Source organism: Ambystoma mexicanum, chromosome 10, assembly GCF_040938575.1.
Source record: "Ambystoma mexicanum isolate Mex_15411 chromosome 10, UKY_AmexF1_1, whole genome shotgun sequence".
NCBI classification, from domain to species: domain Eukaryota; kingdom Metazoa; phylum Chordata; class Amphibia; order Caudata; family Ambystomatidae; genus Ambystoma; species Ambystoma mexicanum.
This window is the reverse complement of record NC_090932.1, coordinates 315,146,025-315,172,069: the sequence shown is the minus strand read 5'-3', so window position 1 is coordinate 315,172,069 and position 26,045 is coordinate 315,146,025. Positions and strand designations below refer to the sequence as shown.

Sequence of the window (26,045 nt, the reverse complement as noted above, 5' to 3'; positions counted from 1 at the left end):
TGGTATTCCTAGTTTTCTTTTGCTTAAATAATAAACGTTTCTTTTACCGGATTGATGGGCGTTTGGACAACGACCCCTCCAATGATCTCAGTCTTGTAGGCAATCTGTTGTTTCTTTTCCTGTCGTACATCGCAAGTCACTTCCGGCAGAGGCAAACTTCCACCTTTTGGTACCTGAAAAATGCAAAAAAGCAAAACAGGATAACTGAAACGCTAAACTTTGTTTGGAATGCAGTGACTCAATAAAACAAACATTGGCAAAGCCAAAAGGTCAGGCTTTGTAATTGTTTTGGGTAAAATCTTATTGTTAAGCCTCTGTATGACAAAAATGGCACTCACTCTACATTTGCAAAGCCAGAGATGTTAGCTTTGTTAATGCGTGTTACTGTCAATTTGCTCTTGAAGCAAACTCTGACTGCTTACACTTCATAATATCACAGACAGGCAAACTCTCTGCTTGCGCTGCAGGCACATGTGTGTTCTAATCTCTCTGACCAATAATAGCACCTACCATTATTGCTCCAGAAATGACCCTGTTCTCATTGGCATTCCAATGAAGCCCTGAGTATTGAATTAGACCAGGGTGTCTGAAACCTGCAGCTCTCCAGATGTTTTGGACTACAACTCCCATCATCCTTCACCATTAACGTTGCTGGCTAGGGATAATAGGAGTTATAGTCCAACACTTTTGGAGAGCCTAAGGTTGCAGATCCCTGCTGTTTTCTTCTAGCAACGTTTGCTGCACTGTCACAAACAGCTAATCCAAAGGAAGAGAGGGTTGATTGGAGAGACAGACGTGTGGGAATAAATATGGCCCCCCTAACTTTGACATTTTTCAGAACTGGTGCAAAACACACTATGCATCTCAAACTCAAACTGCGTAACTAAATCAGTGCGTGTAGCTGGTCCTGCCTTTGAGAACCAGGGAAACACATTAATAAAACGGTTTTTACAGTCAAATGAACAATTTAAGGGAAGGTTGACCTAAAGAGAATCTTTTACATTTTCTTTTAATTTGATGAGTTTCCAACATAGACGGTGCCATGATAATTTGAGATAGCAATGCTGTTCACATGAGCTTTACATTTTAAGGTGTGGAACAAGACATTTGTATTGACTACATGTACATGATGAGGGACAGAATCACTTGCCAGAAGTAAGTGACCCAAAATCGCCAGTCACTGAGAATGGAAACACGTTTGGACCCCTGAAATAAAAGAAGGGAAAAAAACTGGACAGCACTCATTATGGAGGTAAATCGGCATGGTTGGTCCTTTACATGTTTTGTGATGATCTGCTTACAATCATTGTATATAGTCCAATTTCCCCAACAACCAGAACATCACAGGGACTCATGAAATGTTTTCCTGAGGTGTTAAGCCACCCTCACACCAACATTCAGTTAGAATATATCGAAGCTAAGTGACCATCACCACACTATTCTATCTGGGGGTGACGCAAAGGCTGATGACCACTAAACTGCCATAAAGAAACATACTCAAACCATATGTCTCCAATTCATGAACATCATCAATTTCTCTCTCCAGTCAGGGACTTCCCCATACCCCTAAAAAAGTGGCAACTCCTTGCTGTCATAAAATAAAGGCCAAAGACCTGGCAAGCTACTAGCTTAATTATCCACCTCCTCTCCTTCAGCAAAGTGCTGGGAAGGCCAGTGGAAGGCCAAAGGAAGGACTTTGAATTGGAATGGTCCTAGAGGTGTTGAGAATGTGGTCTTTTCCTTATCTGGCCGGTGGAAGGCCAAAGGAAGGACTTTGAATTGGAATGGTCCTAGAGGTGTTGAGAATGTGGTCTTTTCCTTATCTGGCCGGTATATGAGAACTTGCCAGGACCCTTTGGTTAAATCTAGGGTAGATAGAAAGGTGGCTGCTCAGGGTTTATTGATTAGGTCATCGATGCGTGGCATGGGATTAGCATCAAAGTTAAAGATGCCATTAACTTGACGGATGTCTATGCAGAATCACCAGGAACTGTCAGGTTTAGGGACCAACACGATAGGAGAGAACCATGGACTTGAGAATGGTTAAATAATATTGGCTTTCAACATTTTGTTGACTTCCTCAATCACTATCTGTTTACAAGCCTCTGGTAGTCTATATGGTTTTAAATGAACCACTTTACCTTTAGGTGTTATAATATAATGGTACGTACCTTTCACTCATCCTGGTTTTTCTGAGAACACATCAGAGAATGAGACCACTACATCTTTTAAATCTTCTTGTTGTTGGATAGATAGTTTGGGAGGAATTAAGTCAAAGTTATCTATGGTTTCGGGAACCATACAGGCTAATACGTTGGCATGGGTGGCTGATGGATTCTCCTTCCACTCTTTCAAGAGACTTACGGGATATAAGTGGATTTTTGGTTTTCTCTAAGGTTGGGCTACTTTATAAGTACAGGGTCCTGTTCGTTCTACTATCTCGTAAGGTCTGTGCCACTTGGAGACAAGTTTGTTTTCTGAGGTGGGTAAGAGGACCAATACTTTCTGTCCTATGGAAAATGTTCTTAAATGTACTTTTTTGTCATAATTGGCCTTTTGTTGGCTCTGGGCCTTTAACATATGAGTACAAACTAAATCTGAAACCAATTTCATATGTTCTCACATTCTGGTGGCGGTTTACGAGATAGGAATGGGGGTCTCCTCTCGCTCTTCCCAGGTTTCCAGGAGCATGTCCAGGATGTCTCTGGGCTCTCTTCCATATAGCAATTAGAAAGGAGATAAACCTGTGAAAGCCTGGGGATTTTCCTTACTGCAAATAGTGCCCACGGGATCATTCAGTCCCAGTCTTTCCCGTCATTGTCTACCAACTTCTGTAAAATTAGTTTTAGGTTCTTATTGAATCTTTCTACCAGGCCATCAGTTTGAGGATGGTACACAGAAGTTCGTAAGGCGGTAATATGAAGTAACTCTTTCACTTGGGCATAAGCGTACTCAAATAATTCGAACCCTGGAATGTTAGTATTTCCTTGGGAAAACCGACTCTGGAACAATACAGTAGAAGATGTTTAAGGATCTTCTGTGTGGTATTATTATGCATTGGGAATGCCTCGGGATATTGTCTTGCATAATCCACGATCACAAGAACATATTTATTATCTAATCTGGATGTCTCTCGAGGTCCAATTCTGTCCATACCAGTTCTTAAAAAGGGGATCTCTGTGATCGGCAACGGGTTCAGAGGGGCAGGTAATGGGATGTGCATGCTGGTCTTTAGGCAGATTTTGCACGTCTGAATGAAAGTTTTTACATCAGCGTGGATGCGTGGCCAGTAACACTTCCCACTAATATGCACCTGGGTTTTAGATTGTCCTAAATGCATCCCGGTAAGATGAGAAGGCGCAATCTCCAATACAAGCTTTCGGTGACTCTTGGGTATTACTAGTTGGGTTTTTATTGAACCATCTGTAGAGGTTTCTCTTCTATAAAGAAATCCTTGCTTTAAGAAGAAAAAGGGACTCCCCTTCTCTAAGCCTTATTCTTCTGGAATTGCTTGTAAAAAAGCTTCAGCGAGGGCGGGATAATTTTGCTGGGCGAAGGATAGGTCGGGATAGATGGTGGGTTCTTCTCCCTTCCTTTCTTCTATGTTAAGAGATTTATCAGCTTCCCCAAAGTTACCTCTTTCTGATTTATCTGGCTTGCTTTCTTTAAACTGAGGAAACAGAGCTCTTTTCAAAATTCCCAGGGCTATTTGATCTCCCTGACGTACCTCAAAAGGGATCTCGCCATGATTTTGTAAGAGAACCTTCACATCTACCCGAAAGTCGAGATCAATAACGCCTGCTAAGACCTCTATACCAAACTTCCACGCTATGCCAGATTTTGGGGCCCATCGAATGTAGCACCCGGGAGGGGGTAACTATATCTGTTGGAATCATTCCTCTTTTCTCAGGGGGAATAATAGCTTCCCTAAAGCTACAAATATCAAACTCTATTGATACCATTATGGAAATGGAAGGGCTAAAGGCTCTCTGACTAAGTTTTTGAAATTGTAGGGTTCGCCAATTTGTTTCAATTGAGTCACATTTCACTCCTCACACCATATGTAAGGAAAGCATGGTATCAAGAATAGACAGACACAAGTGATCACAGATCAAGGGCGTTTATTAAACTGTATAGGTAGGTTGGAAAAATGCCTAATCTAAACCTAAATCTACAATGGGAGCAAGTTACGACCATCAAATGAAAATAAGGCAGACCCAGTGGCGTTGTGTCAAATAAAAGGGCCCATACTAAGAAAAACCTATTGCCAGTCCTTATGCTAAATACAAAAAGAGTGTAGGGTAGGATTCACAAGAAAGAAAGTAGTGTTCACAAATAATAAGTCAGGATAGCCGGGGGTCCCCCTTCGCCATGTTTTGAGCATGGGACAAGGTGAGAGTCCTGAGCACAGCACAATCTAGAGCTTTCCCAGCACTAGACCACAGTTCTGGTTCACGTATCAGGACCTTCGGTGGTTAAGTCTTGTTTCTACGAAAAAGTTTCTTCCCCCCCAAGGACCTTATGGCTTCCAAAAATTAACAAACAAAAGAAGTTCTGTTCCAGATATACGTTGAGTGATGGCTTCACACCCGGGTCCCCCACTTCCGGGCGCAGACCCCGCACAAATCTCAACCTCCCTCTGTCGGGTTCACTATGGCTTTTGCAAAGATAGTTTCACCTTGGCATTCACAAATTTTAATGGCCCTCATTACGACCCTGGCGGAAAGTAACTGACCTGACCGCCATAGCGTAAATAGCGTTTCCGCCATTGCACGACGGAGTAAAGTGCGGCTAATTCTGAGCCATCGGGCACGAGCACTACGCCATGGCGGAAGTGCAAAGTCCGCGATGGCGGAAATGTCCCCAAAACGCCCCTCACCGCCGTCGTACGGCGCCCTAGGTGCAATTCCGCCACCCATCATAGCGGTCACCGTAATGAGCGGTAATCGCAAAATACCGTGACCGTAAATATACGGAAACGGAAGTAAAAACATGGGCCCGGAACGGGAAACAGCACGCCGTACACCTATAAAATCAGAATCCCAACACAACCATCAAAAATCCTACCCTGAGACACATCCCAACCCGTTAGCCACCCTAGTGAAACCAATTAAAATGGGAAAAGTTGCGAAAAAAGCGTGCGACCGCAAGCGGCAGGTCCACTTCTCCCATGAGGAACTCACCGTGCTCACAGAGACCCTCCAGGAGAATGCTGCCGTCGTCTTCTCGACGCAAATGACCAGGACGGCACTTGCGAACAAGAAGGCCATATGGGCCCTGGTGGCACAGCGGGTAAGTGCGGTGGGGACCGCACCCCGCAACCCACAGCAATGCAGAAAGCGATGGGACGACTTGCGGATACGCGTACGGAGCATACTATCAGCCAACCGTAACATTGCCACAGCTACCGGGGGAGGATCAGAATCACCCATCAAGTTGACCCCCTGGGAAGAAATCTGTGCCTCCACCATTGGAATGGAGAGTATAGAGGGAGTCGGAGGGATGGAGAAAGGAGTGCAGACATCCGAAGAATCAGGTAGGTGGGCCAAATAAAACAATGCTAAATCCACAATGTCCAATCATGTGAAGTACCATGTGTCCACATAGTGCAACAGAAACACATGTCCAGGAGAACGTCCACACACATTGGCCTGATAGCGCACTTTAAAAGTCACTTTAAATACATAAATAATTAAAAATCCTAAAAACACCCTCTACACGTGCAGCATGCACACCCTAACTGCAGGCTGCAAAACAACTGCATCCTCAATCCACACAAAAATGAAACCACCTCCAAGGCCCTGACCCAAATCACCCTCAGGTACCACCCCAATGCATGTGATACATTGCCATTCCAATTTCCACAGACCCATAAATAACGCTCGCCCTCCTTTACTCCAACACAGGGTCCGATTCAAACGACGAGCTTCAGGACACCCCTACCAGCACACCTGCAAAGAGGGCCAATACCAACGGCCAAAGACCCTCCATCTCAGCTGCACGGATCAAGACACGGCAGCAGCACAAATCAAGTGGCAGCACACAGGAGGGGATTTCAACAGGCACCCCAGCAGCCAGCATGCCCACAACAGCAGCACCACAGGTCCCCCCAATGGATGCCACAGAAGGCACTGCTTCTGGTGGCAGCAGCACCATAGGTGACACTGCATTAATGGCAGCATGCTCCGACACAGAAAACGGTGCTGTCGATGTAGGATCCATCCATGACCTGTCTCAATCCCCCTGTTTGTTTCATCCCGTACACCATGAGGATACCACGCAGGGGCACCCACAAGACGACGACTGGCCATCCCCCACAAGCCCTGTGGCAAGGCAACATGAGGTGATCAGCCCCTCTGTGACACCACCGCAAATGGGCATGGCCCAGCAGAGGCAACAGTCCCTCGACCAGGTGATCGTGCAACAGCAGCAACTGGCCACGCTCCTCAAGGAGCATGCTGATGGATGTGGGGGTACTAAGGCAGCCATGGAAACATCTACTGAGACACTTAGGGCAGAAATGGAGAGAAGTACAGAGACACTAAGGGCACAAATGGAGAGAAGCACCGAGAGCCTGAGGGTACAAATGGAGAGAAGCACCGAGAGCCTGAGGGGGGAACTGCATGCGACGTCCAAAGACGTATGTGCTGAACTTGCCGCTGTGCGCCGTGTGCTCACTGAGCTCTCACAAACCCTTAGGGACATGCATGGACGTGAGCAGGCAGAGACATCATCTGTTGCAAGTTCCGTCCAGGGCAGCCCCCAACGTAGATCTGGGAGGAACCTGCGCTCCACAGGCAGGGGTGTCCCTGATACCCGGAGAGGGGGCTTGCAATAGCGTCTGCCCACTGACAATGAGCATCTTTGGACACTGATGTTCGGGGGGGAGGTAGGAGGGTGGAGGGGGTGTGTTGGGCTTTCTTGGGTGGCGGGTCGATGGGGTGTGTAACATAATTTCACATATGCTATAAACATTTCACAATCATCCAATGAGATGTGTGGACATTGATCTTTGTGTACGAGGCCTTCATAGGCGTACAGTCCATATTGTGCATGTTCCAGACACACACAGTGCCACAAGTCCCGCGTCCATGTATCAGCCACCAGGCGTGAGTGCTAGAAGCATGAATCTATGAGAATCTGACGAATTTCACGGCCCTCCTGTGCCTCGCGGACTCCTTCAGGTGCTGCCACATCCCCACCCTCATCATGACCATCTTCAGGTGCTTGCAGTTCTCCGTCAGGGGGCATGGGCACATTTCTACGTACGCACATGTTGTGTAGCATGACACATGCCATGACCATCTTTGCAACCTTCTCATGGCGGTACAGGAGTGCCCCGCCAGACCTGCTGAGGCAGCGGAAACGAGCCTTCAGTAGGCCGAATGCCTGTTCTATGACTACACGGGTACGTGAGTGGGCATGGTTGTAGTCCTCCTCATGCTGGTTCTGTGGGTTCCGGAGTGGTGTAAGGAGCCATCTCTTCAGTGGATACCCGGCATCACCTGTATGTGGACAATGAAGGATGTTTGTGGAATGACATTGCTACGTACGCATCCCCCCCCTTCCTGCCAGGTCATTGCCGCATCACATACCCCACATTATCATGCATGAAATGAGACTCACCGAGTAGCCAGGATCTGTTCCCTGCGTGTCGCTCCATGTAGCGTGGTATTGTAGAGTTCCTCAAGACCATAGAATCATGGGTTGATCCAGGAAATCGGGCACAACAATGTGTAAAGATCCTGTTGGAGTCACACACCATTTGTACATTAAGAGAATGATATTGTTTCCGGTTGCGGTACTGGACCTCCATGGCATGTGGGACAACCAATTCCACATGGGTGCAGTCGATGGCACCAATGCAACCCGGTATGCCGGCAAGTGCATGGAATCCCACTTTTGTGTTTGTAATTTCCTGCTCCGAGCGTGGTAGAGAGATGTAGTCGTCTGCGTGCTTCAGGAGGGCATCGAGCACTTGCAATAGTGTCCGTGACAACAGTGGCTGTGAAATGCCATGCAACTGTCCGTCTGTGTGCTGGTAGGTGCCTGTGGCCAGGAAGTGTAGTACAGACACCACCTTCAGTAGGGGTGGGATGGCGGTTGGGCTATCTATCATGCTGGCAAGGTCAGCGTGTGTCATGTCCACAATGGCGGTTATGGTGTCCCGGTCCAAACGGTAGAGGGTGTGGATCTGCTCATCAGTGAGGTTGAACGGATGAGCTCGGAGGCGTGGGATTGCGGGCTGCCTGCGTGGTGGTAGTGGCTGCGCTGGTGGGCCTTGCTGGCCCTGCCTTGCCCTCCTCCTCCTCCTGCGTCTCCTCTGTGCGGCCGGTTGTTGTAGTAGTTGGTGTTCGTCTTCTTCTTGAAGTTGGAGTACTTGCAGTGCTATCAGGTCCCCCAGGCCCAACATCGCTAGTCCTGCCGGTAGCATTTTGGAGTGGGTGTGGTTGTGGGAGGGGGTTGGGTGTGCAATTTATGTGTTTTCAGGCAGTATAGCCTCCACCTGTGGTGATTCATTCCACCTGTGCAAGCTGCAATCCCCTTTGGGCGAGCACGTCCCGCACACAACACTGCAATTCAACGCATGGCATCTTGCTATTACAATCATGTATTTAATCCCGATGGCAGTGGAATATTGGTTCATATGTTCATTCTGCTATGGTCCCATTGTTTCACATACTATCTTTACAGTCGCGAACAAACTTGTGAAGGGTCAGTGGAATGTAGTACTCGATTAACGGTGGACCCTCATGCAGCACTGTACCGAGGTTCACCGACGGGCGGGGCGTCCCATTTGTGAGTGAAGGCAGTTGCCATTTGCACACACTGCCGCACTACATGGATGAATTTGTGATTTCAAGCGGTCACAGATGCCTTTTCGACGTGATGTTGCAAATGAGGAATTCGAAGGACAGCGCTTTCGGTTTTCAGCTAGCGGCGAGGAGACGCCCACAGGTCTGACTGCAGATATAAAGTTCTATTGTTTAATGTCCTTCGGACAGGGGCCATGGCGAGAATGCAATGATTGATATGAATAGTATGGGATGCGCAATAGCGTAGTGGACGATAAGGCAGGACGTTCCCAAATACATGTTACTTCACAACACTAGAATTCCGGGCTGGAGCACAGTGGATTTTGCAGACTGCATTACGCACAGACTCAATGGAAATTTCACATGTTATGTGAGTAAATAATCAGGCGTTTTCATACCGGGATGAGGGAATGATGTATGGATGCATGGACAGATGATTTAATTGAGAGTTTACCATGTACATGGCTTTTTGGAATCTATCCACTTCCCCTGCGCTATGTGATGCAGAGCTGCCATAGTGGGACCATCGTCTATCTGCCCTTGTTGAACCCTCCCTGTCTCGACGCGCCTTCAAACACTTGTGTCTATGCACGTTACTAATCCCATCTAATGGATTCTGTTTTAACAGACGCATGCACACAAAGACTCGTTTGTAATAGTGTTTTCACCTCGATTTATATAGTTATGATTCGCAAGTGATTTTTGGGTGGGAATAATCCTTTTGAGTGGGCTAACATGCATATGGCTGTAGATTTAGTGTGATCATTGAAGTGAGTAATTCAAATTAAGTTCTGATGCCCATACCATTCTTTTTCATTTCATTTGGGTGACAGGTATCTCCTCCCCTTTTGCCGCTGCCATCTGTATGCCACTCCTGCAGATGGCTTTTACTCCCGACACCTGCTGCTTCGTGTTAATCAGTGGAGCACCATTACGATCTTATGGGACGATCGCCAATGGGCCACATGCCCTTACGCAGTACTAGTGGCTAGGAGCAACATATCGACCTTTCAGCTGGACTAGTGCCTACCTAATGGGACGGCCCTGCGGTTCTGTGCGCTTCCATGTTGCCTTTTCGTACGTGAATGTGGCTCTGTGTACCATGAAGGAACAGGGCGTCACACAAGAAGAAGCTGGTCATTTATTGCGGATGCAGCCCACAATAATGAAATATATTTTGGAGTTCATGACCTAATAGGTGTATGGGCTTGGTGATTTTGTTGTGCATTAAATTTCTATTATGTTATTAACCGTGTAGCGTTATTCTTTGCAAGTAATGTAGCATATTCCTATTTGTGGAGCGATGTATTGTGAGAAGATCTGCATTGGGTTCCGGCTTCTGAGTATAGTTGCGTGGTACTGTACTTGGCGCGTTTGCCTACGAAGCCCAGTGAGGTCAGGGATAGGGGATGCCATTATGACTGTTTTAATGATGTCATGCTCAGGGGCGGGGGATTAGCTTTTGTGTAACAGATGCCGGTCAGCCAGGTGGATTGGTGGAATGATGTGATTATCAGAATATGGCTGGTCACAGGTGCCTGTGTTTGCGTGCGTTTCTTGGAGGGAGACTGAGGTCATGTCCATTGGAATAGCTTCTGTATTCGTGCCATCTGTGCCCTGCAGCTCCCATTGGCCCCTCTTGGGATGGGCCTGGCTGCTCAGTCACTCTGCCAACTTGTGTGGTACATGCTTATGCTGATGGTTGGTTTGTTTACTGGCAAGAGTACAGGGCTGGTGCAGTCTCCCTCAGGATACTGCTTTGAATGTTGCCTTACACTGGTGTCAAGCGATGGGGGCCTGTTGTTGTTTTGTCTCATATTTCAGTTCATATTGCTGTACTTGAGCCTTCACATGCCTGTGCTGCATCAGTACGGCAATGGTGACATGGCAAATATGGATGGCCACTCACAAGGCACTTGGAGCCCCTACATTCATTTGTTCATTGGCATGCATGGGTGACTTGTACATTTCACTGGTTGTATTGTGTGACTTCATTGCACCTACGAGGAGTTGTGCAATGTGGCCAGGGAGTGGTGTACAGGCACTCAGTAGGGCCATTTACGGTTGGTTCGCGTTGCCGTACTTCTCACCATGGCGGAATGGTACTTTCCGCCATGCTTGATGGCGTTAGGTAAATGTCCGCTAGGGTCAGAATTCGCGTACCGTTGCGCCATGGTGGTAATTACGGTTTCGCATGGCGCGCGTGCGCGTACTTGGTGCAGTTAGCGTTGGCGTTCACTACGGTGTCGCTAATGGCATCGTACTTTACGGTGACGGGTCATAATCGCACCGAGCGCTATTCGATGGCGGTATTGCATTTCCGCCATCGTTTTTCGATTTCCGCCAGGGTCGTAATGAGGGCCAATGTCTTTTAAACAGTTCTCTGTGGACGTCCCTCTGCCGGGTTCACTTTTGTCAACACACTGTTTCTTGGGACATTAGACTTCGCCCCTCTTTATTGGCATCCCTTCGTCGGGTTCACTCTTGCCACTTCACAATTCCTTTTGTATCTCTTGCTATGGAATTCACTTCCCTTGCGTTTCTCAATGGTTTTATCAGTCAAAGACTTTCGACTGTAGAGTGATTTTGCTCGACCCCCGTATGACCACTTTGACCTGTGTTGGCGGCTTTCGTATGGCCTTCTGGTATCAGTGGTTTCAATCAACATGGGATCAACCAGCGTCTCTTGAGTGAGAACCCACATGGTGCTGGTCCCCTCTGCAGCTGGTATTGCCTTTAACAATTTACAGTTCTTTGAACTTTTCTCCCTGTGCCATTTTGCAACTTTCATTTAACACAGCTCGGTGTTTTAGCAGATCTCCTCTCGACTCACTGGCTGTGATGCACCGCTTGGCTTTCCTTGTATCTGGAGTCAAGGCCGGTACCATGGAAGCATGTGCCTCCCTCGGTCCTGTTTATCAGCGTAGGCATTCTCCGTGTACCACTGACATCTGCTGCAACACACATGAGCTATTGTTCGCGGTCTGATGATTCCTTCCACAGAGGTCTCACGTGCCTGGCTCGGAAAGGGGAAGGTCGTTTCTCTCCCTTGCAACACTCTCTGTTTGTGCCGTCTTTCTCCTCCTCTTTAACTGCTGTGCTGAGTTAGCTCTCTCATCGTGCGGTCTGCCTTGCTCGTCCTATGTTCTAGTGCTCTACCTTTAATCCCTGTGGGGAAGGGAAAGGGCCGGCAGATGTGTGTGATTCTGGTCAATTGCCTGACCCTTGTATTGGGACATGTCAAGTAAACGGCTCTGGTGTTAGTCCGTTCTCTTTAGTGGTGTGCAAAAGTGTTTGTGTGGAAAGGGGTGGTGGGGGGCAGTGTTTATGCATGTCCTATGTGGTAAGATGGGAAAAAGGTGTCGGAAGAAGGGGGATACCGTGTCTCACCCGTCAGTGTCCCACTTCCACTCCCTGAGGATCCCCCATCCAGGTGATCCTCCCTCACGGGTCCACCCCCAGGAACTAGACCCAATAGCGATGGCCATGTCCTGGCCACCTGGATGACAGAAACCCGGGAACTAACCAGGGAGACACCTTCAGGTTTATCACAGCACCCACCCTCTGGAACTATCTACTTAACCAAATGAGAGTCACTCCTTCCGCAAAGACCGTCACGAAAGAACTGAAAAGCCCTTTCTTAATAAACCCCTTTCTTCTTCCCCCACTTCCTTCCCTCCATGAATCTCATTCTTACCCCTCCACTAAATATATCTTCACTCCTCTAAATGCACTCAGGGAACTATGCAAATTTCCCAATGTCATTCTGTGCCCCAGCATACCTTGGGGCATAATTATCTCATGTGCTTCGTAAAGCATTTGGCAGTTCAGCTGGAGCCCGGTTCAGGCAATATAAATACCCTTAATAAAATAAAATAACATGTTCCTGTATCACAGAGTTGCCCAGGCCTCTTCCAGCCAGCAGGGTGGTTCATATGAAATGAACTATATCTATTCTCAGCATTTAACTATGTCAGAAATAATGCATAAAGGTGAGACCAGTTCATCGGAATGAGGATTTACCTAACTTAAAGGATCTAACTGTAAACCACTTGGAATGCATTCGCAACATGTCTTTAATGAACAGTTTGGAAGTGGGAAAAGGCAACTAAAAGGACTGGAAAAGGGGCATCCAAGAGACATTTTGATCTAAGTATGAGTGAATGGCATCATCTTTCAATGCAGGCTTTCAAATTAAGTAGGTTGGACTCAGGTATGTGATTTCAGCTGCCAATCTTAGCCTGGACTGTAGGGAAAATAGAGGTCCGGTAACAGTTTAGTTAGCTGCCAAGCTCCGTCAATAATCAAGAAATGCTTTTTAAAAAAATAAAAATATTTAAAATGTTATAGTATACTTATTAAACTTTTCATTAGTTTTGTAGACTATCCTCATTCCTGTATGCTTTCAAATGTCTCTTGGAGCCTCATAACAATAAGGATTATGCTCAGTCTTAATCTCTTTGTTGGTTGGTTTCCTTCATTATATTAGACCAAAACTGGATTATGGTGAATATGAGTTTCTTATTCTTTCCTAAGAGTATCTGTGCCCACCTCGTCTGTGGGTCCAGTTGTTTTGATGATATCTTAAAGTAGTCTCTGAAGAGATTTCTCTTTTCTACCAATGCAGGACAGACCATGATGATGTGATGGATTGTTTCTATGGATTCAGTCTTGTTGCAAAACCTGCAGTATTGTGAGGATGATGGTAGTTGTTTCATTTTTGCCATTCTGGATCTTGTCGGAAGAACATTAAGACGCAATCTTAAATACGTATCTTGAATCGCATTGTCTGGGAGCAGTACAAGATATGTTGGAAGCTGGTTTATGGCTCTTGTCTCAGCGTTGCAATGCAAATTCCAGTGGTACTTTGATTTTTCTGCGAGCGTCATAATCCAGTCACTTTGTCGGATGTTACGTTTGGCATACTGGGGGCGGTTTAGCAACATTTCTAGTGGTATATCTTAATTTCTTAGTGTCTTTTCCATTTCGGATTTCCATGCAATCAATGCTTTGTTAAACAGGGCATTCTCATTTTTCCGCATAATTTCAATTGCTGGGATTTCCTCGTCGTTCATCACTTTACAATATAAGTCTATTTGTTTCCGCACCACCATCGACGTCAGTGATTGTGTTGCTACTTCGTACCTGATTCTTGGCATGGGGAAAGATGACGGAAGCATCAACATTTTCCTACATAACATAGCTGCAAGTTTTTGCCAGATGGTCATGGGGAGGTTTATCATCGTTTCACTTCCATATGTCAGGGTCAATACCACTTTTTGTTTATAAAAGGCAACAATGGGTTTAAAGGAAAATTTATCAAATTTGGAATATAAGTATTCTTCTTGACGTGCTGAAGATTGTGTTTTTGTGATCAAATAATCATGCCACTCTGTTTCTGCTTTTGAGCGGTTTACCAAAACCCATAGATATTTAAACGTTGTAACTACTGTGAGAGGTTTCACTTCCAGGGTTAGAATTGGTTGTCTCGCTTTCTTACCTTGTAGTTTAGTGAGAGGCATGATTTTAGTTTTTGCAGTGTTGATTTTTAATTAATTTTTACCAATATATCATTCCATTATCATCAGGCTTTGTTGTAGCCCTCTAGTTATTTTATCTTAAAGAACAATATCATCCGCATACATCATCATGTGGAGCGCAACAGAGTTAAGTTTCGGTGAGTTTAATCTTGTTGAGCACATTTCTTCTTCAATATCGGATGTAAACAGATTAAATAGGGTCGCCGCAAGGGGGCAGCCCTGCTTTAGACTGTTCCACGTCTCTATGGGTGATGTTAGAATTCCTTCTTTTGTCATCCTGACTTTTATCTTCGTGTTGGAATATAACAGTTTTATAGGTTCGATGATGTCTCGCAGGCAATTCCATCTCGCTAGTTTGTTCTAGAGTAGTTGCCTGTTTACTTCATCGAACGCTAAATGAAGATCGATAAATGCTGCGAAGATTGCTATGTTGGTCATAATGGCTTCTTGTTTGATGAGATGTAGTCAAAATAAGTTCACATTGGTTCCCACTTTAACAAAAGGATAGCAAAAATCTTTCCCAAAGGGTCCAGCAGGGCAATAGGTCTATAATTGACCGGATCCTTTCTGTCTCCCTGCTCATAAATTGGGATGAGAGTGGCTGTCCTCTAAATGTTCGGAATCTGATTCAGTTCTGCAATTAAACTGAATATTTGCGTAGTGATATTCGTCCACAGTTCAGGCTCTTGCTTGATTATTGCATTGGACAGGCCATCAGGGCCCGGGGCTCGGGGCATGTTTAGGTTATTTATTATTTTTAAAATATCTGTCTGATCCCAATTTAAATTCAATTTTTTGGCTGAATTCTGCGTGGTGTCAGTAATGTCCAGGTTCCTCTTTTTATATAAGAAGGTAAAATGTTCTATCCACTTAGTTTCAATTATGTTTGGAATTAGGAACTCTTGTGGCTTTACTGTTGGATTTAGGAGGCTCCATAGCGGTCTTGTGTTTTTGTTCTTTAAAGTTTCAAGCATAGTTTCTGCATCAGCTTGTAGTAAGGTATGTATGGTCATTTTCAGCCAGTTGTTAAATCGCTGTTTTTCCAGTGCTATCAACCTGAATCGATCTTCAACTCTTTGACTTCAATAGAATGTGTAGATTTTTCCTTAATTTTTTCTTTTTTTCGATAATTTGACTGTTATATTGGTACTTATGTATTATTTTAGGCCTTTCTTTTAGATTCACTTTCTTTTTAAATGGGCAGAGTAACCATTCATAGTTCAGTCTTTCGGTCCCCTCTTTATCTGTCTTTCAAAATGATCAGAGAGATTAGTGATTTGATTTGGTTTTAGACGCCGCCTATTCATCACTGAATTGAGCTCCAATTCAGGAAGCTGGTCTTTTTTCTTTGGTCGACCAACTCCTAACCATGTAAGTGTTAATTTATGGTGATCACTCTTGGTTGAAGTGATAGTTTCAGTTTTTTTTATCACCGACAATATCCCAGGCGATACATATATATAGTCAATTACTGCTTGAGAAGACCCCAGCATCCAAGTTGGTATCATTTTGTTGTTCTCGTCTTTAACTTTGCCTGTTAGTGTCAGGTTTCTCAACACAATTTCTTTAGACCATATTCTTGCGCTATTGGTCAAGTTACCCCTTGTTGTCTTATAGATGGATGTTTATATCGCCACAGATGATAAATTTGATATTGCAATATTTGTCACTGGCTTCATCAATGGCTGTAAAGACACAATCAATGAAGATCTCTTTGTTCATGGCTATGGGATTCCAATACGAGTTTAGTATTCCCAAGATGCTTTTTGTTTGTGTTCTCTTTTGATTTAATTGATTCTGCAAATTGGCATCCAGCCTTTGTAGGATGGTACACTGGGCCCATGAGTTTAGGTTTATGGTGGTAATTATGGTCCAGTTAGAGGTGACTTTAATCATTGTCAGCAGGCCCGAAGCTGGTCTTCCTAAAGTTTGTTGGATGGCAGGATTCAAGAGGGTAATGAAAAACTCACAGATTGGTTGTGTGACAAACCATGTTGCCTGTAAACATATTATATGAAACTTCTCAAGTTCGGTGTTTGCTTGGTGAAATAGATGCCCGTGCCCTCTGGAATTCCATGAGCAAATCAACCACTTACGTATTGCTGGAGAGGCTGATGGTTATGAGAAATATTTCTTACTTGATGACCATTTTTCCACATTGTCTTCCATGCCTCTCCATATGTAGTGATTAGTAATGTTAGATCTTGCAATATTTATTCTACTCCAGAAATGCTTTAAAAATGCAATAGTGAAGACAAACAATTAGTTAATTTCCTTGGCAGTCAAAGGGAAAGGCCTTGTTCCTGTCCCTTTTCTGGTTGTGGATGGCATAAATCTTTAATACATTGTGAATTCTGGTAAAGAGTTCCTACATGGGGGCAGTGCCACTCTTTGTAAATTAGACAGGGCTATTTCACTGTTTGCTGCCAATTTGTGCCATTGGCAATGGTGCTCAGAAAAGGAAGGTGGCCTTCGAGTGGAAGCCGCAACAGCTTCCCATCCTTATTTATTTTATTATGTTTATTTATTTTTCGGTTGTTAGGCACTTATACAGGAAGTAAATACTGTCTCAAAGCGCCCACAGAGCAACGGGGATGGGACACGGGATGAGAAACAATTAAAATACATTAAACAAAAAAAATACAGTAGGGGGGAGACAAACCCACTATGCCTTGTGAGTGTTCAGAACGTGCAAGTGCAGAAGGGAGAGGGAATGGGATAGGTGCTGGTATGCTCATGGGTAACAGGTGAAGTGCAATGTAGGGTAAGTGCAAGCCTCTAAGGGTGGAGGGTGAGCCAAGGCAAGTGCTGAGGATAGACAGAAGCTGGGGCAATTCAGTGTGGGAGGGCTCCGAGGACGCATAAGGGCACTGAACACCAAACAAGCAACTGTGAGATTAGCAGAGGAGAGAGGGAGGGATGGAGGAGGTAAAGAGCAAGGTCTTAAGGTCTTCTGGAATTTAAGAAAGTCATGGTCAAAACAAAGACGGAGGCTGTTTCAAAGAAGGAAGCCAGCTGAGGAAAGCGATCAACCTCCTGCCCTCTGTTTAGCTAAATGCTTTCCACACAAGGAGTTGGTGCCAGAGGAGCGCAGAGGTCTAGAGGGGGAATATCTAGTAAGAGAAAGTTGCAGATAGTGTAGTCCCGGCCCCAACCAGCCTTGTGGATGATAAAGAGGGATTGGAATTTGATCTGTGAAGCAACCGGGAGCCAGTGAAGACTTTTTAGGGCAGAAGAGAGCAGGCATTGAGCGTCCCCAGGTGGAGAAGATCTCTGCCTTTGAAGGTTTTCTGAGGTGCAGTACAGGGGTGGGGTACTTCAGTCAGAGGTGGGGGGACAGAAGGGGAAGTAGGGGGAGAGGCAGGAGAAGGAACAAAGCTAATGAGGGTAGGCAGGATCTGATAAAAAAAGAGAAGGAGGTTGGCATGAGGACCCTGAACCAGGATAGTGCCAGTGTGGTAGACATTAATAATTCAGCGTGATGAGAAGAAGCCTGTCAAGACGACTTCCCACTTGGTGCCACCATTAATGGGAGAGGATGAGAAAGGGGAGAGAGCAGAGATGAGATGAGAAGTCCATAGGTCTGAGAGGGGACAGAGAAGAGGATATCAGTGAAGATTTATCTGGAGGATGCACTGACATAGGTGTCTGCGATGGGAAGGGCAGGATTTGCACCCAGGATGTCTTTTTTGTGCCTTTTGTCGTCCAGATTTTGTGAGAGAGGGGGGATAGTTAATAGTGTAGCAGTTACAGAAGATTGGAGAGATGGAGAGTGCCATCTCGGTGGCAGAGAAGGGAAGAGAAAGAAAGGGGGGTCCTGCATTGTACAGTCCTGGCCCTTACTCACAGACGGCCTAGTAGTTAAGGAGGGCACAATACAAATGCAGAGCAATAGGTGTGGTGCAGGAATCAATTTTTTAAAAAGGAACACAATGCAGTGTACACACGGATGCAAGATGTGAAAGCACACCCACCTAGATTCGATTTTTAAACAGGAATACAATGCAACGTACACAGGTATGCAAGACGTGAAAGCACACCCACCTAGATTTGGTTTTTTTAAACAGTAATACAATACAGTGCAGCAAAAAATGGATGCAACATGTGAAAGCACACCCACCTTGATTCATTTTTTTAAAAACAGGAATACAATGCAGCGTACACAGGGATGCAAGATGTGAAAGCACAACCACCTAGATTCGTTTTTTAAAAACCAGAATACAATGCAGTTCAGCACAAAATGGATGCATTTTGTGAATGTACATCCGCCTTGATTTAGTTTTTTAACACAGGAATACAATGCAGTGCAGCACAAAATGGATGCAAGATGTGACGTGCATTGCAACAAAGTGGAGTAGGTTCTAATAGCACTGTTTTTCCGTAAACAGTTTCCGGTACACGTTTGGAACACATTTTGATCAATTTTGAAAAGATAACAAGCATAACGAGCGGATGATTCTGCCTGTTACAGCCGAGGGGATAAACAAAGGATTTCAGAGGCAACGTTTTTCAAAGAAAATTGCGCTATGTGCTAGGAGAGGAGCACAAAATAAAAACCAAGGCACAATATGTCTGAGTAAACACTGTGAGTGCAGTAGAAAACTGATGAGCACAAGAAAAGAAAGTGTGGCGCAAGGCCAGTCTCTGTTAGGGTCTTCACAATGGGTTGCAAATTAACTGAACATTTGTACGCAAAGAGTCTCTCAGTTTGAGATAGGGTGGCTTCTCCTGGGGACGGTGCCTGTGTCTTTTGGGTATTGCCCTTGAGAACTGGACATAGACAAAAGAACCAAAAGATCTCTGGTGAATCTTGGGGTCTCCCTTTCCAAGATCTATTACAGCAAGTCCTCATCCACTCGTTGGGCTTGGGTCCTGAAGACCTCTAAAGCTTCCCTGCAAAAGCTGGTCCTCCTGGACTGTACCTAATTCTCTGCCAATAATAGTACATTTCTGCCCCAGCTACCTTATGTCGATTTTCAGGCCTACATCATTATAGCCCCCACCCAATGCAATTTCTCGTAGTGCTTGGTTCAGTTCTTGTAGGAGCCTGTCATAGGCTCTGCACTCCTAATGGTCTTCTGCAACCTAGCACAATTGCTAGGACGTTTCCTGGTCTCAGCTAATCACGTGATCCTGACTGTCAACAGTCACTGTATACAGACTGTTGGTCAGGTTTCTATAGTGATGTTGGGGGACTTGCCAATTCCATCAGTTTCAGTTGTGTAGCTATAAACTAGCTGGATGTTTTCAATGGGGTTCCATCCCTCTTTTTTGCTTTTGTTTAGCAAGCATTCTTTAGTGTCATTGGGAGACTCGGCAGTTCAACCATGTTCGGCCCTTCTGTGGCTACTATCTATCCTAATCTTATCTGTTTATTCATGGATTATTCGGTTTGATCCCCACCAACTCTTGCCCCAGGTTAATCAGGCATCCACCAGTCTTTGCGCAGCTTTCTTCGCCATTCTCAACTAGATCCCACTAGCTCCACCCATCACCTCCTGTCTCCTCTCTATTCCTTGGCCCTCGTGCCTAGGCACAACTTTGGGGTCCTTAATGTCTTTCTGTCCCCTGCCAGCAAGGGGTTTTAGTGAACTCTCCAGTTCCACCTGTTCAGTCTTGTAGCTACCCACAAGCCGAATGTCATTTGGGTTCAATCTCTCTTTCTCTGTACCATATATTCTTTAGTCTTATTGCTGAACATGCAAATTACACAAGATATGGTGCTTCTATGGTTACACCTATTTTCTCCTGTCTCTGCCAGAATGCAGCGACACTCTTGGCTTGGCCAACTTTGGGGTTCTATAAGCCTTTCTGTCCCCCAGTGTGATTCTCCCTCTTCTTCCTTCTGATTTTTTCTTTCCCCCTGTTTTGCTCTTTCCTCTCTACATCTCCCCTCCATGCTTCTCTGTCCCTACTAAATCAGCAATCTTTCTTGCCTCCTGTGTCCATAGTTGTCCTTGTGCCTCTCCCCGCTTCTCGTTCTTCTCACTCCTCTGTCTCAATCTCTCTGCTCATTATCAAACTAACGCACCTGGATCACTGTGGTGCTGTCTTCAGCTATGTGGTGAATGGAGGTTTCTGGTCTGCTTCGTTGGCATCAAGCATAATCCTGTAAGATCTTAGGTGCAGAGGATTGAGGGCTGCAATCACAGTTTGACAACACACCGCAGAACCCGTGAACAATGGAATATTTCTGACGCTTTCTGACAGGCATGAACTCTTAGACATTCAGAGGCCAGGAAGAGGCCTCGGGAGATCCATTACCTACCCCCTCTGGGTGAACATGAAGTAGCAGGTGGCCTGCCCTGCCCCCAAGTTCTCTAGGACCCCATTTCTGGGTATAAACATGTGATTCGTGTCCCAATTGACAATCATAACATTGGTCCATGGCAAATACTGTAATTGTATTTCCTCTGCAAAGGCAAGGCACAGCTAATATGCTTAGTGGGTGTGGCTCACAGTTTCAAAATGGTAAAGTCCAAAAATACATAAAACACATGAATGCTTTAAATAACACAAACAAAGAATCATATTCTGCACAGTTGTTTTTCCAAATGTAGACCAAGTACTTCACAGAGGTTGCGAGATATAATGCAGAATGTACCGTAATTTTGCTGGCTCTGTTTAGTGCTTCCACCCAATCCTGAAGATCTTTCTGATCACTTGCTTGAAGGAAGTACCTCTGGGACAAGGCATTGATAACTGGTGAAGGAAAAATGAAATATTACAGATGGTTAAGAATTCATAGTTTAATACAACTCCATTTGGCAGATCATACGCAGTATTACTTCAGTATTAAGTATTCCTAAGGTTTGGGGGACTGAACCGCTTCTTGTGCTGTAAGAGCTGATATGCATGCATCCTATTTAAGGGATCGCAAAAGACCAGCATATTCCCACCAGTAGATCCTTGTCCTGCAGAGCTTGGAAATCCCATCAGAATAGGCAATTCAGGGTCCAAGTTTCTGCACTGGGGATGTTACAGAATTCCGGTAGTTTCGATGCGGGGTGCAACATCACAGAGTGAAGACATGAGCAAAATGCTCCTCAAATGGATTTGTCATTCTGACTTGGTTAGAGAGGACACACTCTGTGTCACAGTAAAAATGTACAAAGTAGTTCTTACAGCAGCACCTGCTCCCAATGGGATATACAGGAGAGGGACTGATATTGAGTGGTTGACGCCTTACGGTGGTATGGAATTAGAGTCAGAGGTCGGACATATTCCTGGCGGGTTCAATTAAGCGAGATCATAAGCGTTGTGCCACTGAGTCTGTGACGATTTTAAATTTCCATGTGTCTGCTTAATATGACTTTGATGCCAGCAATATTTGGTCCAACATTGGAGGAACTTCCAAACATTTAGAAATGGCTCATCTATACAGTCAGAGCGCAACACCATCCCTGCCCACCACTGTCCACTGGCCTTGAGTGCAAAAGAGGATCCGGTTTAACACTATTTCTACTGCACACGTAGCTTAGCATCTGCACCACCCCTTAATTCTTTTTCAAAAAAATGTCCATTAATATCCGAAATCACTTGGAGATGGGCGAGGTCATGGGGCCGGTTTCTGAAGCCCACGCCTAGGCTGGTTTGGGTTTCATTACTACTATTTGTAACTTACATTATTTTAAGTAACGTAGCTACATTGCTTTCCTTTGCGGCACGCCATGGATGCATTTAATGCCTCTGCCTGCATGATCAGAGTAGGCCCGCGGCAGGCCGGCGGCCAACCGTGCACATTGTGCCCTGCAGGCAGCCCTGAGCAATCCAATTGCCAAGTTGGCGACACCATGGTGCCAGGTGAAGACAAGTGTTACTATTTTACAAAACACTGTGAGCGGCCGGGCAGGGCAGGTCGGGGCTGCCTCACCCCGGCCCGCTCCCAGTTAATTGTAAGTAACAAGAGTCCAGGGCTGTGCGCATTTGCAAGTTGCAAATGGCTTCTTTCTCCAAGTGCAGTGTGTATTAAGGTTCTGGAGGTGGGGGTGGGAGGTGGACTGGGAAGGCCGATCCTGAGGCTGGGTGACGTGTGAGCTGCTGAGTCTGGGTTACCTCAAGTGAAGAAGGAAAAAAAGTGTACCAACGTACCGTCTACTTCAAACCTTTCCACTTTCAGTCGCACAATGGACGCTGCACATCAGGATTAGAGGCACGTAAGAAGCAAGCTTTACTTACTTTCTGAAGTTACCAACTTTCCACGCACATTAAGGGCTGGCTGTAGTCTGCACAGCTTCATGCTTGGGGATTTGTTGTGTGTTATAACTGTTTCACTCTATGGGGATCATTACAGGGTTGGCGGTATGGGGTTAACGGCGCCGGTACAGGTGCCAGAGCCGTCAACCCCTTACTGCCGCATTACGAGGTCCTTTAGCGGGTCCCGCTAAGGGCACCTGGTAAAACCAGGTGCCCTTAGCGGGACCCGCTAAAGGACCAGCATGCTAACAACGGGCCCGTTATTAACGGGCCCGTTGTTAGCCTGGTCCCCTTCCCATTGAGCCCCATGGGAGCTCGAATGGGAATGGGGATGTGTTCCCTGAATGGGGAAATACCGGGTCCTCCAAGGTTGGAATGGCCCGGTATTTCCCCATTCAGGGAACCCAGACCTGGTATGCGGTATGGGGGTAGCCATGTCGCAAATAGCGGCATGGCTACCTCCAACCTTGTAATGACCCCCAATGTCTATCAAATGGACCTTGTGGTGATTAACTAGCAACTAGGAATGAATGTTAATGTCAACAGTTTGGGCTTTTGTGTTTGGTATGGGAAAGGCCCTGTCGTAGTGGTATTAACTGGCCGTTGATGGTAGCAGCGAAATGGTGCGACATGGGCATATAATAGCAGTGCCTGGCAAAGGCCTAATACTTATACAAAACCCAAAACTGTTGGCTTTCCCAATGCCTGTTTTTAGCAGGACTTCAGTGAAGGACACACATAGGGGCTGAAGGCAGACCTGTCTAAGAAATGTCTTATTACACCATTACCGTGTTTACAGTTCCAATTAAGTCCTTAACTCTTGAAGGCTGCTCTGAGAAAACACTGCAAAGTTTGATGGTAAGACTTGATTAAAGCAAGCTCAAAGAATTCCCATGAAGAGGTGTTATGGGAGGGGAGGGGCAGGAACTGGGTGGAGATGGCCATGGGGATTAGCAAGACCATGGGCAGTCAATGGGTGGGCAAATGACCAAACAACACCTACAAGCTTTGTGTCCCTTCACATTTACCATTCTCCCTATCTGTACTCTAATGCAATCGTTTGGGCTTAAAGCGGCACCTAATAGCCAAAACCATTAAAAAAAACAGTGAGCAATGTATTAAGCCATTGTCTGCTAAATGGGGGGGTAGATGGATTTGGGAGAGCAGGCTATTGGGTCTTTAATACTGGCCTCAAGGCACAGGGGTATTAACACTTTGAAAGCAGAACCATTCATGGCGTTCTGCCTCTATGTCCGTTTAGTTCTTGAATCCTAAGGTGTTATTAACTGCTTACTCCTGCATGGCCTAACTAACACGTTACCACTTAACAGAGCCACATGCGGCCCTTAGTGTGCATGTTTAGTAGCTACGAGCAGCCTCGCTAAATCTCCTGCATGTGTACATGCACGTGAACAGCAGCCCACATGCGGCAGTGTTTGATATGCACACTAATTGTAGCACTCTCTCTCTCTTGCAGCATTTGAACAGCTACTACGACACATCCTGGCACAGCAAAATCGCAGGAGACAACAAGGGACACTCTGGGCGACAGCTAACCTAAGCCAGTGGTTGAAGTGTGTGAAAGGAAGTAGTGGAACTATGTTCCCTGCTGGCCTGCCTCTGCTCCCCACAAACCCATTGCCACAACCCCTCCCACACAAAATACATCCCCCAACCACTTGGACCTGCTGTTTAAGGGAACGTTCAGTGCAGTGCACTGAACGTGAATGTTTCAACTTCTTCCTACACTTTTATTTCCGGAATGGTTTCTTTTTAAAATAAAAGTATAGGAGCTGTACAAGGTCATTTAAAAAAGTATAGGAGCACCGCTCCAGACCGCTCCCGCTCATTTCGACCACTGACTAAGTGCTGCACTACCTTGTGTTTTTATTATGCTGCTGTGCCTTTGTATACTGCAATAGTGATATTGTATGTGTGTGTAGAGTCAGAAGCAGGGACGTATGTTTATATGAGTGCCGTGTAACAGCTCACTGGAAGCGTGCACAGTGGTCAAAATCTAACTCTAACATCCCCAACCTATCCTTAACCTCTCCCTAAACCTTATTCCGTTTTCCCTACTTCCCCCCTTCCTATTCAACCATCGTCACCCTAACCCTCCTTCCCTGCTGGGGTTGCAGAGCCCTGCATAAGCATCGACTGGCAGCAGGTCCCAAAACCGCAGTGGGGGTGGTTGGTTCATGCCACACCTGCGCCTCGTAGCTGTGGACACTGTCACAGAACTGTATGCAAAGTTATGCTATTTTATGAGTTGTGTTGTAATGTAATATTTGAGCATATATACAACTGGCAAGGTACTTTCCGGTGTCATCATTTGGTTGTACTGCTTATTAAATGCAACTCTATTTTCATTATTGGTAGCAACGAGTAGACATGCCTTGAGTCTGGTTCCGCAAAATAAGTATTTAGCTATGTGATGATGTTGTTTAAAAAAAGAACAAAAGGAATGTTATCACTTTCTCAAGCGTTTACACAAAACATAACATGCAACAGACACATGTTATGTGTCTGTTGCATAAGTAGCATTTTCTATAAAGTCGTGAATTGACATGATTCACGGATGATGGTTGAGGTCTCAATTTTTCAGAGGCGAGGGGTGGGACACTTTTTTGAGGCGAGGGGTGGGCCACGTTTTTTTTGTTTGTGTGTCCGGGCCTATTTCTTGTCCCAGTCCGACCCTGCCAATGGTCTCATCCCAGATCCCAGAGCGAGGCCTAGGAGAGAGTCTGCAGCTGTTAAAAATCAGTGGGCAGGCTTTCAAGGGGATTATTCTAGGAATATTTTAATAGAACCTTGCATAGACAATAAACACGTGACCTAGCAATGAAATAAAAATAGCTAGAAATACTTTAAGTCAATCCTTTTAAAAGTCTGTTAAGAATTTCAAACACGTCACGTGTATACATGCAAGCATCAGATATACATTTGCTCTGCGATATTAATTACATACGAGAAATTAATAAAAACTGTTGATAAACGACTGCATTTGTGCCATTTAAAATGATAACAAAAGAGGGACTACATCATTATACTATTAATGTCACTGACTTGGGCCTCTACCAAAACAATAAGGTTTTACTGCCCTTTTCAATGAGCTGAGTGTGACGGCCCTGTACCCTCCAGTAGGCAAATAAATCAGACATGATGTGAAGGGGTTTAATACATTGATTTCCATAATTAACTTGCCTCAAAATGTTTCTTTTATTAATTTAAACACAGGGGCACTGCAATTCGACCCCCACATAGTGTTGAGCAGAGTTTGTGGGCTCGATAGTGGAGCCCATTCGCCAAGCATCTTTTCTCCATAATTCCTGGGACCAGACCCCACTACTTTTATGAGTAAGAATCGGGAATCTTTGCAAAGTGAATCTGATCGCTCTACTGGCCAGGATATTCCTTCCGGTGCCATCTGGGCAGATGCCTGGCGGAATCAGCTTGTTCAGGCATTCTACACTGATTCAGGCAATACCTTTTG

At 45.4% G+C, this 26,045-nt stretch overlaps 1 protein-coding gene across 3 annotated transcripts in view; it reads right to left on the bottom strand.

Annotated features, from left to right (window-relative positions):
* The window catches only part of PLEKHA2 (pleckstrin homology domain containing A2), a 1,084,343-nt gene that overhangs the window by 387,964 nt on the left and 670,334 nt on the right, over window positions 1-26,045 (bottom strand). For all 3 annotated transcript variants that reach the window (XM_069617914.1, XM_069617916.1, XM_069617915.1), the window contains 2 exons: window positions 20,961-21,058; window positions 48-173 (listed from right to left, as the gene is read on the bottom strand). In XM_069617914.1, the coding sequence (XP_069474015.1) occupies window positions 48-173; window positions 20,961-21,058 (224 nt within the window). The remainder of the gene's footprint in view (window positions 1-47; window positions 174-20,960; window positions 21,059-26,045) is intronic.